This window comes from Oncorhynchus mykiss, chromosome 3, assembly GCF_013265735.2.
Source record: "Oncorhynchus mykiss isolate Arlee chromosome 3, USDA_OmykA_1.1, whole genome shotgun sequence".
In the NCBI taxonomy this organism is placed as follows: domain Eukaryota; kingdom Metazoa; phylum Chordata; class Actinopteri; order Salmoniformes; family Salmonidae; genus Oncorhynchus; species Oncorhynchus mykiss.
The window spans coordinates 5790377-5807635 of NC_048567.1; the positions used below are offsets into that span (position 1 = coordinate 5790377).

Consider the following 17259-nt stretch of genomic DNA (forward strand, 5'->3'; position numbering starts at 1 on the left):
AGCGCTGCGGTCACGGCAAGTTCAAAACAAGGAAGCCACGCAGAATCACTGATCTAAAAATAATCAACTTCCAGCAGATCTGTGCAGCACCATGCACAGAGTGAAGGAGACATTTTAAATACGGGTATGTACAAAATGATAAATGATTAAATTATGCAGTTATACAATCTGTGTCTGCTCGGAATGGAAAAAGTTGCATTGATATATTTTTTGAAATTGACATTTTACTTTCAAGTTGTCTTCCAACTTGTATGTCATCTTTTTCTGCAGTCACGCTTTTTAGATGAGCGTCACAACGTCTGGACTGTAGAACTACAGGAACAACGTCTGGACTGTAGAACCACAGGAACAACGTCTGGACTGTAGAAAGGATCAGGAACCACATGAATAAGATACAGCAATCTTATTGAGCAAATTGTGACTGCAAAAAAAGATGACCTGGAACGCAAACCAATCCTCTGGCACGGCGTGTCTGCTGGTGCTAGACTTCTGTGTCCTAGCCTCCTTTCCTGTGACCTAGCCTAACCTCTTTTCCTATGTCCTAGCCTAGCCTCCTTTCCTGTTTCTTAGCCTCCTTTCCTTGATTTGCACTGATCTGAAAGCAAAGGATGAGTGAAAACAATATGGAGGATGTTTACTTTCAAATGGCTTTCATTATTTTATTTTATTTTTTGCATAAGTGTCCATGAAGGAAGGGAAAGCATGAGAGGAAGTAATTTGACTTATAGCCTTATATAGCTTTTCACTAATATAGACATTTATAAACTGGGTAGTTTGGCTTCTGGATGCTGATTGGCTGAAAGACGTGGAATATCAGACGGTATGGTTGCTTTCCACTGCTAAGACGTTGCATGAATCAACGAACGGTTGCATGCCACGTCATCGACTGTCGACTGTGTCCATCGACTTGTCATCGACTGTCAGATTGCTATAACATATGTGGTTAGCTGAAAGGTAAAATACCTATCTAGGTGTTGTAAGATCTGGCAGCGTCTAGCCTACCCCTTGCGAATCTATCAACAAATACCCAAACAAATGAAAACTGCAAAATAAAACTATTTTAATAAAAGACAAAGCCAAGTTAACAATAACATCAGTTGCCAATAGAAACAAGAATTAGAATCAAAACCTAAGGATGAACAATTCCATAAACCAATCTTGTTTGTCGCATCTGAAAATTCCTTACAAAATCATATCCTAGATCTAACGTCTCAAACGCACAGGATGTGGACATAGATTTGATCAAGTTGGCCACTCGGTGGTAAACTCTTGATCAGAATGCCGGGATTCTGATCCCCATAGAAGGGCCTTGGGAGTTTCTGGCTGCAACCTCTCCTCCAATGCAAAAGGCCTGGGAGACTGAGAAGACATTGTGCTTGGAATGATTAAGTGGTAGTCTGGGTACCAGTCTTTTTAGCTGACATTCCACTACTTGACCTCCTTGGCATATGTCACGGAAAAGGCAACAAGGAGTGGAATGTTAGCTAAAAAGACTGGTACCCAGACTAATTAAGTGGGTTCAGATCACAACCTTCAGAAGGCAGAACCACTAGATGGTGCCATAAATTTCTGGCAGCGCCATGGTCGGCACCAACACTCGTCCTTCTGAAAGAGAACGAAAAAGATAAAGTTGCATTTCAAATTTGGACTTGAAAAGTATTTGGTTGTTGTGACATAGAATAGCCTGTGTCTCCTCGCCAGTAGATTTCTTCCTGTAGTAGATCAGTCCAGCTGCTATAAAGACCACCCCCAGCAGCAGCCCACAGGCCCCGATCACCATCTTATTCTTCTCAGGACCCGGCATGGAGGGGTCTGTAATCACACAAACAATTAAGACATACATCTAATAATACATAGACTTATAAACCCTCCCTCCCAAAGCACTCGTATCTCATTCAGACACTCCAAGTCCACACACACACTTACCCCAGTCATACAGTTTGGGCTCAGTGAGGCTGAAGTGCTCCACCATACAGGCGATTCTCTCTCCAGGTGTGGGTGTGTACTCCAGGTGCGAGTGGATCTGGTAGGTCCAATCCCCATTGACCAGCTCCTCTGTGGAAGTCACATTTGAGGTCACTTCCTGTCCGTCCCTCAGCCACGTCACTCTGATTGGTTTGGGGTAGAAGTCGTAGGCGCTGCACACGAGCATGGCCAGGTGTCTGGTACTGAACGGCTCGACTGACCTCAGCCTGACGTAGGGCTCAACTGGAGAGGGAAGAACATACTGGGTTCTTCAGGGCTCGCCTCATGCTCTTTTCATGATGTTCATCTATCTCATCTAGTATGTACTCCTCCTTATCACTACCATTGAGTATGTACTCATTCACTCACCTGCCTTATCTAGTAAGTACCCATACACCACAGGAACGTTGCTGCTGCAGTATTTCTTAATTTCGTCTCTCCTCGCGGCCAGAAAAGCAGGGCCTTTGCAGGCCGTTTCAGTGAAGTTCTTCATCCATTGTGTGTAGACCGTACATTTCTCTGTTGTGCTGTTGTATTGTCCCAGTAACTTCTTGTTGCCGTAGACCTGCAGCAGAAACTCAATATCACGGGGCTCCTCGGAGCTGAACCGACACCTCATCTCAAAGTGTCCAAAATAGCCATCTGTCAAATAAACAGTCACAAACAAGATGAGATCTGGAGGTCTCCTTTTTCTTCTTTCATAATATCATCTGATCAACAGACCAGAGAAAACAAATACATTCTGTGGATTTCACTCTTTATGTATCTTTGTCTATAGAAATATTATAAGATGGAATAATTCTTTATCAAAATACAAACATGTTTAGTGCACGATTACAAGAACGCAGAGGATGACACACTTTGGCCACTATATACTTAAATCAAGGGTGAAATTGTAGTGTAGTTATTGGAGGGGGAGGGGGGGGGGCGAACAGCAGACCAGGGGGTCCTCCCCTGCAATGTTTTTGGACATTTTAAAATGCATTTCCTGCGATTGTACACAGCTTGACATCACTTATTATGCCTCTCTTTAGGGTTATTTTGAGGGATATTTGGAAGGGTATTTTGAAAACACAGTATAAGTGGAAAGTTGAAGGCCCCTCCCCCCAAAATAAAAAAAATGAATATAATTTTTAGGGAAAACAAACTTTGGGGGGGGGAAACAGCTAAGAGAAAAAAATTGCAGCTTTATACTGCTATTCTACACATTTTGTCATAAATCAGAGACAATGTTGAAGTTAGTAAGGTGATTTCTTGCAATTCTACACATTTTGGGCAGAGAAAAAAAATGCTCTTTTATAGCTCACCTCATGCTATTCTTCAGATTTTTTCCCTTCAGTTTTAAAGCAGGTTTCCTGCTACTCTACACATTTTGACATGAGGCTGAGAGAAAATGTTGCCATTTTAAAGTAACTGTCCAGTGAAAATCTCCCTTTTAAAAGTGAATATTCTGTTAACTCATTCTGTTGTTGGGGTACACGCACACCATTCTGTTGATGGGGTACACCCACACCATTATGTTGATGGGGTACACCCACACCATTCTGTTGTTGGGGTACACCCACACCATTCTGTTGATGGGGTACACCCACACCATTCTGTTGATGGGGTACACCCACACCATTCTGTTGATGGGGTACACCCACACCATTCTGTTGATGGGGTACACCCACACCATTCTGTTGATGGGGTACACCCACACCATTCTGTTGATGGGGTACACCCACACCATTCTGTTGATGGGGTACACCCACACCCTTCCAAAACTGTATGGAAAACGATTTCACACTTATTGTAATTAATTATATATCATATTTGATAGAAATCTGGAAACACTGGACAGTTACTTTAAAAGTCAAATTTGGGCAAAACCCCAGGCAAAAACAACAGCTTTAAACTGTATAACTGATCAACCCACCATCATACCAGGTCATGTAATGTTAAAAAAAAAAAATGGATGAATAAGATATTTGGCTACATTTGGCCATTTTTTACCAATCTCTACAGCTTCCATCCAAAAACAAATCCTGTGAAATTATATCAATACATACTGGAGTTATTCCTAAAGAAAATAATGTACTTTTCACTCCATACATTTTCCCTGACACCCAAAATTATTCGTTACATTTTGAATGCTTAGCAGGACAGGAACATGGTCCAATTCACACACTTGTCAAGAGAACACATGGTCATCTACTGCCTCTGATCTGGCAGACTCACTAAACATAAATGCGTCATTTGTAAATGATGTCTGAGTGTTGGAGTGTGCCCCTGGATATCTGTCAATTTTAAAAACAAGAAAATGGTGCCGTCTGCTTTGCATAATATAAGGAATTTGAAATGATTTATACTTTTACTTTTGATATTTAAGCATATTTTAGAAATGATATTTACTTTGATACTTAAGTATATTTAGAACCAAATACTTTTAGACGTTTACTGAAGTAGTATTTTACTAGGTGACTTCCACTTTTACTTCAGTAACTTTTTATTAAAAAGGTATCTATATTTTTACTCATGTATCACAAGTGGGTGCTTTTTCCACCACTAGACTTCAATCCCTTCAGTCTCTCTGTACAGAGACCACAAACAACAGCATTAATGTTGACTATCTCACCACTAGACTTCAATCCCTTCAGTCTCTCTGTACAGAGACCACAAACAACAGCATTAATGTTGACTATCTCACCACTAGACTTCAATCCCTTCAGTCTCTCTGTACAGAGACCACAAACAACAGCATTAATGTTGACTATCTCACCACTAGACTTCAATCCCTTCAGTCTCTCTGTACAGAGACCACAAACAACAGCATTAATGTTGACTATCTCACCACTGGACTTCAATCCCTTCAGTCTCTCTGTACAGAGACCACAAACAACAGCATTCATTTTGACTATCTCACCACTACAAGTGTCTATAATGGCAGTCATTTTGCAAAGCTCAAGACGATAACTGAGACTTTGGACTGACTTTGTGTACCTTGATCAATTCAAAGTCATTCTGTGGTTCCTGTCAAACCTGATCACAACTATAGGACAGGAGCAGATTTTTACTCACCTACTCCAGACAGAGAGGAGAAGAGAAGCAATAGGTGGATGGACGAGAGATTCAGCACAGACATGTTTACTTCTCAGAACAAGAACAGAGTTAGATACCTCCTTCTGTGTCTCTATGTGGTTAATGTTGGCCTGTGTCTATAACGGAACGGAACAGAATGAGGAATCAGATTGGATGGACCAATGTCAGTCCAGTAGTGAAACAGCTCTAATGTCTTTCAGGAAGTCATTTGTTATATTGTTATGCTCTCTCTCTCTCACTAAGCATATCACAAAGCACTGCAATTCATGACTGATGTGTAATTACATTACCAGCTAAAATATTGCAATCAGATTACAGATTATTTTGAAAAACTAGATTACTTCTCAAATTACTTTTAAATTCAGAATCGATGTTTGTGAAAAAATATATTGACACTTTGTTTTCTCAATTTCATTCAATTCAGCGTTGAAGAATTGTGCAAGTTTAAGTTTGTCCGCCTGAGCGAGAATGACCAGAAGTCAGAGACCACTATGACACACCAAATGTGTTGGATGGATCCTTTGTATTTTTCTAACGCCTCTTTATTAAAGGGAAAGTAATGCAAAAGTAACTGAACGTAATGTTAGTTTGGGTAACTCAAAAGTTACGCTACGGATTACAATGACACTTATCTAGTAACGGATTACATTTAGAAAGTAACCTACCCGACCCTGTTTATGATTATTGATTTGACACCAGGCAAAGTCCCATACCAATTATTGCATACAATAAAACTCTTATTCCTGTCACTGTGTGTAAATATTAACCAACCTACTACTTTACAGTCTTGTTTGAGTTTCTATGGTATTGGTCCCACAAGCTCAGACATGCTCTCCCATTCTCACTCAGTTTCAGTACATTGTATAAAAACTTCATACTTCCTCCTGTTTACCACACAACTGATAGTTAGTAGTAAATGGTGAAATGACATTAAAGTTTGTGATCATGTAAGTATTGATGACAGAGGGGGGAATTACCCACTTGCAGTGTACAATGTAAGACGGGAACGATTAATGGCTGTGATCCATTTATGTGTCTATTATTGTTAAACATCCCAGGTTGGGTGCATATTTATGATACCTTTGATTGTTCCGAAAAAATATTTAATATTTTATTGACAGGCAAAAAATTAAACCGTTACAGAGTAGTTCATATTTGCACTGGCGTACCCCCCCCCCCCCTCTCTCTCCAAAAGAAAAGGTGGGTACTTCCTGGAGGTCAGCCACCCCCTCCTCCTCTCCAAAAGAAAAGGTGGGTACGCCCTGAAGGTCAGCCCCCCCTCCCCAGATAACATATGAACATGTCATAAGCCATGGCAAAAAAAATTAAAATGACAGGAAATTAGCTGCTAAACTTCAACCTTTTCTCTCAGCCTCAGAGCAAAATGTGTAGAATAGCAGGAAATGTGCTTAAAAAATGCACATTTCTCTCTGTCCCATGGCAATGTGTGTAGATTTGCAGGAAATTAGCTTTAAAACAGCAACATTCTCTCTCAGCCTCATGGCAATATAGCATGAGATTAGTTATAAAACTGCCTATTTTTCTTTGCCCGATGGCAAAATGTGTCAAATTGTACGACATTAGCTGTTTCCCCCCTCAACAAAAAATATGCAACTGCGGTACGCCACTAATTTTGTCACATTGTTTACCTACAACTGCAAAAGACGATTTTTTAGATTTCATATATGTCACAATTCAGTTAAACTGTTGTCCTTTGACGTACAGGAATGTTCCGGTAGCCACTCCCAACAGTCCCAGAGTCAGGCCCACTCCACAGAATACAGCAGGACCAGCACTGGACCCACTCACCTCATGTATCTTATACTCTGGGGGACAAGAGGAGAGCGGTGCCATCAAAACATTGAAGAAATACATATTTCAACTATTATATATTACAGTGGCAATAGTTTATGAGGAAACATTACCCTGAGTTTCAGATTTTATTATATCTGATAGGCTTCCAAAGACCCAATATAATTTAATAAATACCCTATTTAGAGAAACAGTTTCTCACCCCAGAACCTGGTTTTGGGGTCCTCCAAGGCTGTGTGCTCCACAGTGCAGGCATAGACATCCCCCTCCTGTGGAGTGAAACTCAGGCTGGAGAACTGGTGGAACGTTCCATCTTTATTAGGATAGTACCGACTGAGAGACGCTCCCTCAGTCACCTCCAGGCCATTCTTGGTCCAGTTGACTTTGACAGGCGGGGGGTAGAAATGATTGGCAAAGCAGATAAGGGTGTTCTCCACCCCCAGCACCTCCTCAGCCCTGGGGTAGATGGTGCTCTCAGGGGCATCTGGGGGGGGGGGGGGGGGGATACAACCACTAGCTTTAAAATCAATCTCTCACTGTAATAAATAAATGTCACTTTTATCTTCGTTTTAATTATTGTCATAAAGTTGATTTGCTCTTTACCTTTTACCTCAGGTGGACACTTTTCTTCTAATATCCAAAGAGCCAAGGCATCCTGACACAATCGTCTGCCTTTAACGGCATTCTTGTAGAAGTTACGAACAGTGGAGCTTGGGAATGGCCCCAGGAACTCAGGCAATGTCCAAACTTCCTGTCCACTCTGGAAGTCAGCATATACCACTTCCTCCCCATCCACCTGAAGCTCTGCCTCCGCCTCCACCTTTGTATTCTCAAGACAGCCCTGCACATAGACGGTCTCATGAGGAACTGGAAACCCAAACAGATAACATACAAGTTCAGTTGAGTGATAAATACACCAAATCATTTACATCAGCTTCAATCTTTACAAAGTGATTGAACCAAATATTGGTTCAAAGTCTATTTTAAACCGTTATCACACTTCATATACCCAGTACCTTGAATAAATTAATATGACCCTGGCCCTAATTCAATTGGCATTAAAATCAATAAAAGACTTACTTTCTGCCGAAGTGCAGACGACCGCAGTAAGAACGACAATAGCCACAGAGAGGTTCATCTCTCAGTTCGTGAGCGTGTGGGAGAACTCTGCCGAGAACAAGGCACTGACAACTCCAGTGCTGGTTCTTCCTCTCGTTTACAGATACTACTGCTGAACATGCATTACCTAGACTAGAACCAATCAGAACATTTATTTCACTCTCACTCTGTATCCAGGAGGAAACAGTTTACAGACCAGATGCCTCATTTATAAAACTGGGCGGGGGATTCACGTCAAAAGGTGGCGTACGGACAAAACACAGAAAGTGTTTACATACAAAAATATTCAGATTTTTAACAGTGCGTATGCACGTCCCACGCCGGTTTTCCGTTAGAAATCACAATCAACTCGAAATTTTTACATGTGGCGGACGCTGTGAATGCTACTGGCTCAGAAATGAAAAGGTGGTCCGACAAAAGTGGAGGTCAAAAGGTGCATCGCCTTACAGTGTTCTGCCACGGCGGAGGAAAGGACACCGGAGTTCAACCCCCTTGCCGGTATTATAGGGGAATCCCCCCTGAGTAGTGACGGAGGGGGACACGGACATGCAAGACGCACCGGATGATTCAGGTACGTAAATAGTATTCACACGTTTGAAAATAATAAAGCAGATGCATTCAAGTTGTTTAAACATTTACACATTCTATTGTTTTTAGTCTGCGTGTTCCAGTGGGGTCGGTCGGTGGCGGAGCAGGAGCTGAGTGTTCCAGTGGGGTCGATCGGTGGCGGAGCAGGAGCTGAGTGTCCCCAGCCCCGGCGTCTCCACTGCACCTTGTGCGTCAACCCTCCAGCGGCCGTGTCCCCACAGATGCAGTCCTGCAAAAGCAAACAGACACCATCAACGCTATTAACGAGGTTGCCAAGGAGTTTAAGTGCAGGCACGGCTTTGTTTCTGCTGGTGCTTCTCTGTAAAGCTGGGCCCACTACAACACAGATCCAAGAGAACAGCTCTTGGTAATGGGAACCAGCTCATAAGCCATTCCTTATCATTGGCCAGTAGATCTTGCTGGTCTCTGATAAATCGCTCTCGCCAAATCTTCCAACAGGGCCAAAGCAGCCATTGTGCGTCATTACACATTGTAATTGCATGCGTTTTAATACCCATCCATTTGATTGTCAAAGCTACCCAATTGCGTAACACCTTCAGGTGTGGTAATTACCCTGATTGTAACTGACAATGACAGGGCCATTATCACATGGACAGTTCTGCGCAACGAACATGTGATAACAATATGAAACCGTGTACTCGTATCTGCCCGACTGAGGCATCGTGAACGGCTTCAGTTTAAACAGAATTTGGACTGTTTCCATTAGTATTTATGAGAATACATTTCATAACATGCATGTATTGTTTAATAATTACAGATCCAATTAAATGATTCCCGATTAAACTGGACAACATGAGGGGTTCTTTGCAAAAACATATCTCCGTTTGTATTTATCCTAAATCGTGTCTTTCGTGTGTGAACTCCAGGTAACTCATACCATGAGGTAATATTTCGATTTATTTCACACATTGGTATTAATTTTAAAGCGTTTCTTGAGATTCCATCCTTCTGCCATCGGAGTCGCAGTTTCTCATTTCTCGAGTTAGTGCGTGTACATGTGGGCCAAAGTGTCCATTGAGGACCGCACATTCTCCCGTCAAGTTTGTTTTTTTATAAATCAAAGTTTGCTTAAAGTGACGTACGCCTTTTGTTCGTAGCAACGTTTATAGAGGACTATGGCACTATATTTAAGCAATAAGGCACAAAGGGGTGTAGCTTATGGCCAATATACCACGGCAAGAGCTGTTCTTATGCGCAAAGAGGAGTGCCTGGATACAGCCCTTAGCCGTGGGATATTGGCCATATACCACAACCACCAAGGTGACTTATTGCTATTATAAACTGGTTACCAACGTAACTCGAGCAGTAAAAATACATGTTATCATACCAGTGGTATATGGTCTGATATACCACAGCTGTCAGCCAATCAGCATTCAGGACTTGAACCACAGTTTATAATCTTGTTCTAAACACTTTATACCACCAGGAGGCACTGTCACATCACCTACTGTATTTCTCTATTTTAGAAGGCAGGATAAATCCAGTCTTCTATTAGCTTTTTGATAAACCCTTTGAAATCTTGTTTGTTTTTCCTGAACCAGACAAGAATTTCATAATCAAAGCTGTCTGAATGGTCAAACACAGTTCACGGTTCAAACTAGACTGAACGATAACAGAAAGACACAAGCAGAGATCCAGCATAATCTTGTGTCTCTCTGGGTAGCTCGGCGTAATCTTTCTGCCCAACTGTCATTGATAAGCCTAAACCTTGTCTTGGGTCTTAGTATATCTCAATGTGGTACTCGATATAATTTACAATGGCGGTTCGGAAGGCTTTGTGGGATCATACCGGCAGCTATCGTTACTTGTATTTATATAAGGAGTCTGACATATTACTGAGGTGTGGCATCTGCATTGTAGCCAGTCAGGGTGTGGTAATTAAATAGCATATTCTCTGAGTTGCTATACAAGAAAGGCTCCATAGCTCAGTGGTTAGAGCACTGGTCTTGTAAACCAGGGGTCGCGAGTTCAATTCTCGCTGGGGCCTGACATATTTTGGCCCAGCTGATTTGTGACCCTGAGGCCAGTAGCACCTGTTGTCACACAGCAGCAGCCATTTTACTGTTGCTCTCTACAGTTAGCCAGCAACTCAAACTAATCCAGCCCTGGAAAACACATCATCTCCCAGTCTTGCTCCCAAGCAAACAAATAACAGCATCCGAAAGAGAAAGTCCTCTTTTAAAGCTGTCAAATCTCATTACAGCAGGTGATTACAGAATGTGGCACAACTAGTTTATTCAGTAAGGATGATAAGTATTTTGTTTTTTATATACATTAAAAAACAGGTAACAATATGTTGAGTGTTATCTTACAGAGGGCAGATAAAACAAGTAGCAACACTATCATCATACAGCAACATAACAAACAAATATGATTACAGACAGATCAAGGAGCAATCATCATAGGAAGGTCAAGTTATTCACTCTATTGTTTTTCCTGTAGACAGCCAACTCAGATGTGTAGACAGGTAGCTAGCTCAAAAGGTCTGTGTAGACAGTAGCCAACTCAAAAGATCTGTAGACAGTAGCTAGCTCAAAAGGTCTGTGTAGACAATAGCTAGCTCAAAAGGTCTGTGTAGACAGTAGCTAGCTCAAAATGTCTGTGTAGACAGTAGCTAGTTCAAAATGTGTGTGTAGACATCCCCATCATGACGTTAGCCAGATTGGGAGTGATAGTCTCTCGACACTAGAGGCGCTTCCTTTGTTGTCGAAAGGGGGCCAAAGGTACCCATTGGATCCCTCTCTCTGTAACAGTCCCTGTTGGTCCCTCTCCCTGAGAGTCCCAGACACCTCCTAGACATTGTTCCCCATGATGGTTTAATGTCCCTCCCAGGCCATGACAGACACGCTGAACTCCCATCTCCCAGCAGGCCTTGCGGTCAGGGTACAATGCAGGTGGCCTTGCGGAGCGCCAGGTAACCGGTGACGGCGTCAGTGGGGAGCAGGCGCAGGAAGGAGAACTCCTCAGATGACGTGAACCTCAGCTTGGTCTGGGGGTCAGTGTAGTTCGCCTGACACATGGACACATAGCATAATGCAGAGTGAGTGTGTGTGTGTGTGTAGTTCACCTGACACATACAAAATGACAACAGCTCACAGAGAGTCCATAAACATGTGTGAAGACTGTGTGTGTGTGTCAGTTACTCACAGAGAGTCCATAAACATGTGTGAAGACTGTGTGTGTGTCAGTTACTCACAGGGAGTCCAGAGATGTCTGAGTATTTCTTGGCTGGCTTCAAGGAGGGAGGGGCATCGATGCTGTAGTCTGAACACAGCAGGCTCAAAGGTCAAATTCAGGCAATCAGAGAAGGCTCAGAAAGAATCAGGTCATGTGTAATACTGCACAGAGAAGTAGCTTATAGTTACACAGCCATCTGTTAAAATCCCCAAAATGGGTCTTCATTTTCACAGTAAACATCTGTTAAAGCAGAAACATTGACCCAAAACATCTTTCATACACAAAGTCAGACACACTCACAATTGGGGTCATTGATCTTCCAGGGTAGAGTCCGTTCCACTGCCAGAATCTGTTTCAGGTTTTTCCAGGTCCGGTTCTTTTTTCCTGCTGCAGCTCCCCCTATCCCTGAATGCTGTAGAAAGGGGGGAGAGAGGAGTGAGGCGAAGACAAGTGAGGGAAAGACAGAAAATGCTCTATCAACCAGTTATCATTTCACAAGTGTTCCCCCCCAGTCTGCTCACCACAAATATTGGGTCTTTGAAGGGCAGGGGTTTGGCTGCTGGTTCCGTTGTGGCTGGACCTACAGCGTCAGACACGCCCACTGCCTTCCCCTCAGACACCGCCTCCACTGCAGTCACCTACAGGGTCAGTTTAGCAGAATGCAACATTTTGGAATGTTTAGATAGAAATATGCCAATGTAACAGATGTGAAATGGCTAGCTAGTTAGCGGTGGTGCACGCTAATAGCGTTTCAATCGGTGACGTCACTTGCTCTGAGACCTTGAAGTAGTGGTTCCCCTTGCTCTGCAAGAGCCGAGGCTTTTGTGGAGGGATGGGTAACGATGCTTCGTGGGTGTCAGTTGTTGATGTGTGCAGAGGGTCCCTGGTTTGATCCCGGGTATGGGGGAGGGGACGGACTAAAGTTATACTGTTACACTATGTTTATACAACATGCCTCTCTGACATGTAAATAAGTGATCATGTAGGCTCTATTCATGGCATTTCTATCTGCAACGTTGTTTGGCAACTGAACTTGGCCCAGGGGACAGCTCAGCTGTTACATAACTAGCTAGATCAACCAGTTTGGACAAAGTGCAGCCAGCATTACAACCATTATGTAATCTCCCTACTTTTCAAGTTTTTGAGTGATCTTTGGTGTTTAGAAAAACAAAAAAGAGATTAGAGTTTTTGACTGCAGAACGTAGATCATAGTTTTCACTGGGACTGATCTGGAGATGATGAATAAGAGGTTAAAAAGTGGTGAAGTGAGGCTTTAACCGGGCACCCTGATCATGGACTGTTCTCTCTACTACCTCAAGCCTAGGTCCAAAAGGCTTCTTAACAGCTTCTACCCCCCAATCCATAAGACTCCTGAACAGCTAATCAAAGGGCTACCTAGACCCCTCTTTTACACTGCTGATACTCTGTTTATTACCTATACATAGTCACTTTAACTCTACCTACATGTACATATTACCTCAACTAACCGGTACACCCTGTATATTGTTACTTGTTATTTATTATATTGATATTTGACTGCTGCGGTTTAATTATTTGTTACTTTGATTTTCTATTTTTTTTAACTTAACTTCTTAAAGCATTGTTGGTTAAGGGCTTGTAAGTAATCATTTCACTGTAAGGTGAATACCTGTTGTATTCGGCGTATGCGACAAATACAATTTGATTTAACTGTATTTTTTGTAATGGGAGGAGGACCAACAAAATTATTGTTACTGTATCATCGAAATCAGATCAGCATTTTAATTGGTCTGTCTATTCCTCTGCGTATGTAGTAGCTAGCTAACTAACTAACTAGCTTCGGGGAAACTACCTGTGCTTGTGTCGGGTTTGCGATGGGCTGAAATTTCTTCTTCTTGCTGTTGTTCCCACTGGCCAGTACAGCAGGAGAGATGGCGGTGTTAGCAGGTCTCTTCTTACCGCGGAGCCCGGCCAGGCTAGAAGCCAAAGCCAACGTCTGTGTTTTACCAGCTGGCGAAGCAGTTACCCTGACCGCCCCTTCTACACCCGGGCTATGGTTCGGAGAAGCCATTTCTCTGTAAATGATTTACGCAAAAAAAACGGTTAAAATGTTCATAAACACATGTTCTATTATCATTGAAAATATTTCTCGCGTAATCGTAATCACTTCCGGGTCAAAACTAGTTAGAACGGCCTTCTTCTTTAATGTTTTATGGCAGACTACAACCTACTAGTGTTTTTTGCCGCCACCTAATGTTTGGCTTTTTGTCTGTTTGTCAGCCTACTTACTATTCTGCATTATTAATTCATTGCGCTGTGAAGAATTTCCCTACCAACTAACCCAACAACCTCACCACCACCACAGGACCCATTTCCCCCCAGCCAGCTTGTCTCTGCCTTATATTATTGTGTGGCCTACGCAGCATTCATTATATCCAACAAAAACAGCTCCATATCTACACTATAGGTAAATAACTTAGCAATATTTAATTAAGTTTTGCCAGAAAGATTGATCTATTAGAATATTCAGGAAGATGGTCAAGCAAGACTGATAGAGGGATAGGTGAACATACCAGGGCAGGTAGGCTACAGGTAGAGATGCAGGCAGAGGATGACGATGTAGGTCTACAGCAAGAGGTTTAAAAAGATCGCCCAACTAGGTAATCAATAATGATCAATTATTCCATTATCATTCTGTCACTGCATGACAATGCACATTTGTTACAGCCAACAATCATTTGTTATTGTCTTTGAAGCCAAAAACAAGACATGCATTTGTGGGAAATGCTCTAAATAGCAAGTTGTTCAGTTGTTTTCATACCAATAGGCTTACGTGAAACCAAAATTGCACTAGCCTACTGGGTGAATAGATGAAAATAACAATTAGGCATACAGTTATCACAACAGATATTTTTAAATAGCAACAAAACAGCTTTTGGTTTCGAATGGTCACCATCAATGAAGGCCCCCCACCTCCCAATTCATTTAACCTCTGGCAATCAGATTAGAACAAGGTTTACATACAAGGCCATGTTCAAATGCCAACGTCAAATCCAAAGCAATTGGCGCACTGCCTAATCAGCTGACAGGCAAAGAAAATGGCACTGTCTCTGCACTCTGTTTTCTAAAAGTGACAGAAAATGGCACTGTCTCTGCACACTGTTTTCTAAAAGTGACAGAAAATGGCACTGTCTCTGCACTCTGTTTTCTAAAAGTGACAGAAAATGGCACTCTCTGCACTCTGTTTTCTAAAAGTGACAGAACATGGCACTGTCTGCACTCTGCTTTCTAAAAGTGACAGAAAATGACACTGTGTCCTGGAGGACATCTAGGAATCTCCCACCTACACACTGCTGCAACATGAGCTTAACATCTGAAATAAACTTAGTGGGTTCTGCACAAATGGTCTCACAGGATAACTGACACATCCTAACTTAACTTCATCAGGTAAAGACTCTGCATCAAAACTCAGCAGGACAGACAGTCCTGTTTCACCATGCTCTCCACCGGCTATGAGTCACACCAAGCGGTGGGCGTCATACACGGGAATCTTCCATTTCAGTTGCTCCTTCTAAACACAATGCTACCCAGTTATCACTCCTTTCAACGGCTCCAACCTTTTGGATATGGAGGTGTCATAATACCCATAAAACCTAGCGGTCAAACACGGAAATGGTTCCAATTGTTATGTTTCACTATATTGGATCACTCCAATATATTGGTATCCGGTATCACTCCGCGGAGGAGGGATACATCGGAGGTGAGGATTTACAGATTTACTCCCGTGTACACCGGTGTCACGGCTGGGGTCCGTACCTATATATAGACCCCATTGCCTCGGCACACGTTCTCTACATCATTTTTGAGGCGCACCAGCACCGTAGAGGATTGGAGTGATCCATATAGTTCACATAACCGTGGTTACATACGTAACCTTCGTTATGTTTCACTATATTGGATTACTCCAATATATCGGTATACCCGTACCAGATTAGTCGGTGCTAGAGGGACCTGGCCAGCCAGCAACGAAGTCCCAGTGCGGGACCGAGACGCATGGGCCGTCAGTGTGGAAGGGGGGTCCCGACACAGTCCCCGGAAGGGGAGGCAACGCCCAGGACCGTTGAACCAACCGCAGAAGGAGGTGCCACATTTACCCGATAGTACCTAGAAAAGGTGCAAGAGGAAGCCCAGCTGGCCGCAGCACCGATCTCATCGAGGGGCACTCCTCTCAGTAGAGCCCAGGACGCAGTCACACCTCGTGTTGAATGTGCCATTACAGATCCCAGCACTGGCATGCAAGACAGATTTTAGAAACACTTAAAGTAAGGGCTGTATTTATATTTGGCTCTATTTAGGCTACGATTCAAAAATTCTAATTAGCGTCAAAGTAGACATAATATAAGACTACAAATCCCTGCAAGCTCCTGCACGTCATCTCTAGGAAGTCACCTTTGCTAACAGGTACATTTAAAGAAATGTAGCCAATTTACTCATTACTACATTAGATAGTTAATCCAGAGATTCTTACCTTTGCCTCTATTCAGCAGTCTTGTCCAGATCTTGATGGCATTTGTAGTTCTTTGTGATGGCCACATTATCAGCAAATTAACATTTCATTTGTTGGGGGTAAACACAGGCGAATACACTGATAAAAGCTTGTCCAAGAGACATTTACATGGTTATTAAAACGTCATGCCAGGGTAAGCCTACACAAAACATAGTTCTTATTTTGTGTTTCTAAAATCTCCTGTGAGAAAAATGAATGGTGGAAAAAAATGATTGGAACCATTTCCTTGTTTTGTAGGTTTTATGGGTATTATGACTCATAATGTGGTACTCTATTAGCATCTCCCTAACACAGGGGTAAACTACTCCATTTATACTTCCGCAAACTTTCCAAGAGGCCTTCAAAATAAAAGTATTCTTTTTTGTGTGAATTACTGGCAGACTAGAGGCTGTGTTGCGTATTGCTGCATTTTGCAGGCTGTTGTGCACATTTTGGTCCACAGAAAATGGAGGAAGGGGAAATGTTACATTTCACCACCATCTAAGCCTGCACCTATACACTTGCCGCATTCAAAACAACTGTGAATTGGGAACTCTGAAATCTCTGACTTTAGACTTCGTTCAAGACAACTGGGAAGTTGGGGGGGAAAACAATCTCAGACTGGGAAAAATAGTTTGGAATGGTCCAAATCAGAATTCCAAGTCGGAAACTAGCGCTCCGACTTCTAGCGCTCCGACTTTCCGGCCTGAAGATCACTGACGTCATGATTTGACCTTTGAGTTCCCAGTTATCTTAAAGCACCAACTATCCCGCCAAAAAAGAACCCACCACCCCATCACACTACTTTCACACTAAACGATCCTACATCAGGCCTGGGAGGATGGAGCCCCTTCTTTCAAGACTCCCTGTAGATCTTCTGCACTAAAATCTATCACACCCAAATATTTATCCCTGCTGCAACTACCACATCTATCTTCTGTGATTTCTGCACCATCAGCATAGAGCGGTTG

The 17259-nt window shown here is 42.6% G+C and overlaps 3 protein-coding genes and 1 non-coding gene across 6 annotated transcripts; 1 reads left to right on the forward strand and 3 right to left on the reverse strand.

The window, feature by feature from the left end:
• Positions 1 to 90: 90 nt before the first annotated feature.
• Positions 91 to 6872, reverse strand: LOC110535585 (H-2 class II histocompatibility antigen, E-S beta chain-like). 3 transcript variants are annotated; one of them, XM_036966801.1, is made up of 4 exons: positions 6770 to 6872; positions 2335 to 2607; positions 1927 to 2208; positions 91 to 1812 (listed from the first exon to the last, which is right to left on the reverse strand). In XM_036966801.1, the coding sequence occupies exons 2-4, from the start codon at positions 2582 to 2584 to the stop codon at positions 1550 to 1552; spliced, it is 795 nt and encodes a 264-aa protein (XP_036822696.1). In that variant the 5' UTR covers positions 2585 to 2607; positions 6770 to 6872; the 3' UTR covers positions 91 to 1549. The 3 variants fall into 3 exon arrangements, with proteins under 3 accessions (XP_036822696.1, XP_036822689.1, XP_036822687.1); XM_036966794.1 differs by lacking the exon at positions 6770 to 6872 and adding an exon at positions 5026 to 5604; XM_036966792.1 differs by lacking the exon at positions 6770 to 6872 and adding an exon at positions 4799 to 4985.
• Positions 6542 to 8640, reverse strand: LOC110490516 (H-2 class II histocompatibility antigen, A-Q alpha chain). Its single transcript, XM_036966803.1, has 5 exons — positions 8425 to 8640; positions 7939 to 8109; positions 7462 to 7725; positions 7061 to 7342; positions 6542 to 6872 (listed from the first exon to the last, which is right to left on the reverse strand). Exons 2-5 carry the CDS (start codon positions 7994 to 7996, stop codon positions 6742 to 6744), a joined length of 735 nt encoding a protein of 244 aa, XP_036822698.1. The 5' UTR covers positions 7997 to 8109; positions 8425 to 8640; the 3' UTR covers positions 6542 to 6741.
• Positions 8641 to 10500: 1860 nt separating this feature from the next.
• trnat-ugu lies at positions 10501 to 10573 on the forward strand. Its single transcript has one exon. It is a non-coding gene; the product is annotated as a tRNA-Thr (tRNA).
• A 231-nt stretch (positions 10574 to 10804) lies between these two features.
• Positions 10805 to 16584, reverse strand: LOC110490524 (INO80 complex subunit C). The gene is made up of 6 exons (XM_036966808.1): positions 16271 to 16584; positions 13595 to 13817; positions 12285 to 12401; positions 12064 to 12175; positions 11783 to 11850; positions 10805 to 11596 (listed from the first exon to the last, which is right to left on the reverse strand). The coding sequence occupies exons 2-6, from the start codon at positions 13811 to 13813 to the stop codon at positions 11465 to 11467; spliced, it is 648 nt and encodes a 215-aa protein (XP_036822703.1). The 5' UTR covers positions 13814 to 13817; positions 16271 to 16584; the 3' UTR covers positions 10805 to 11464.
• Positions 16585 to 17259: the final 675 nt, after the last annotated feature.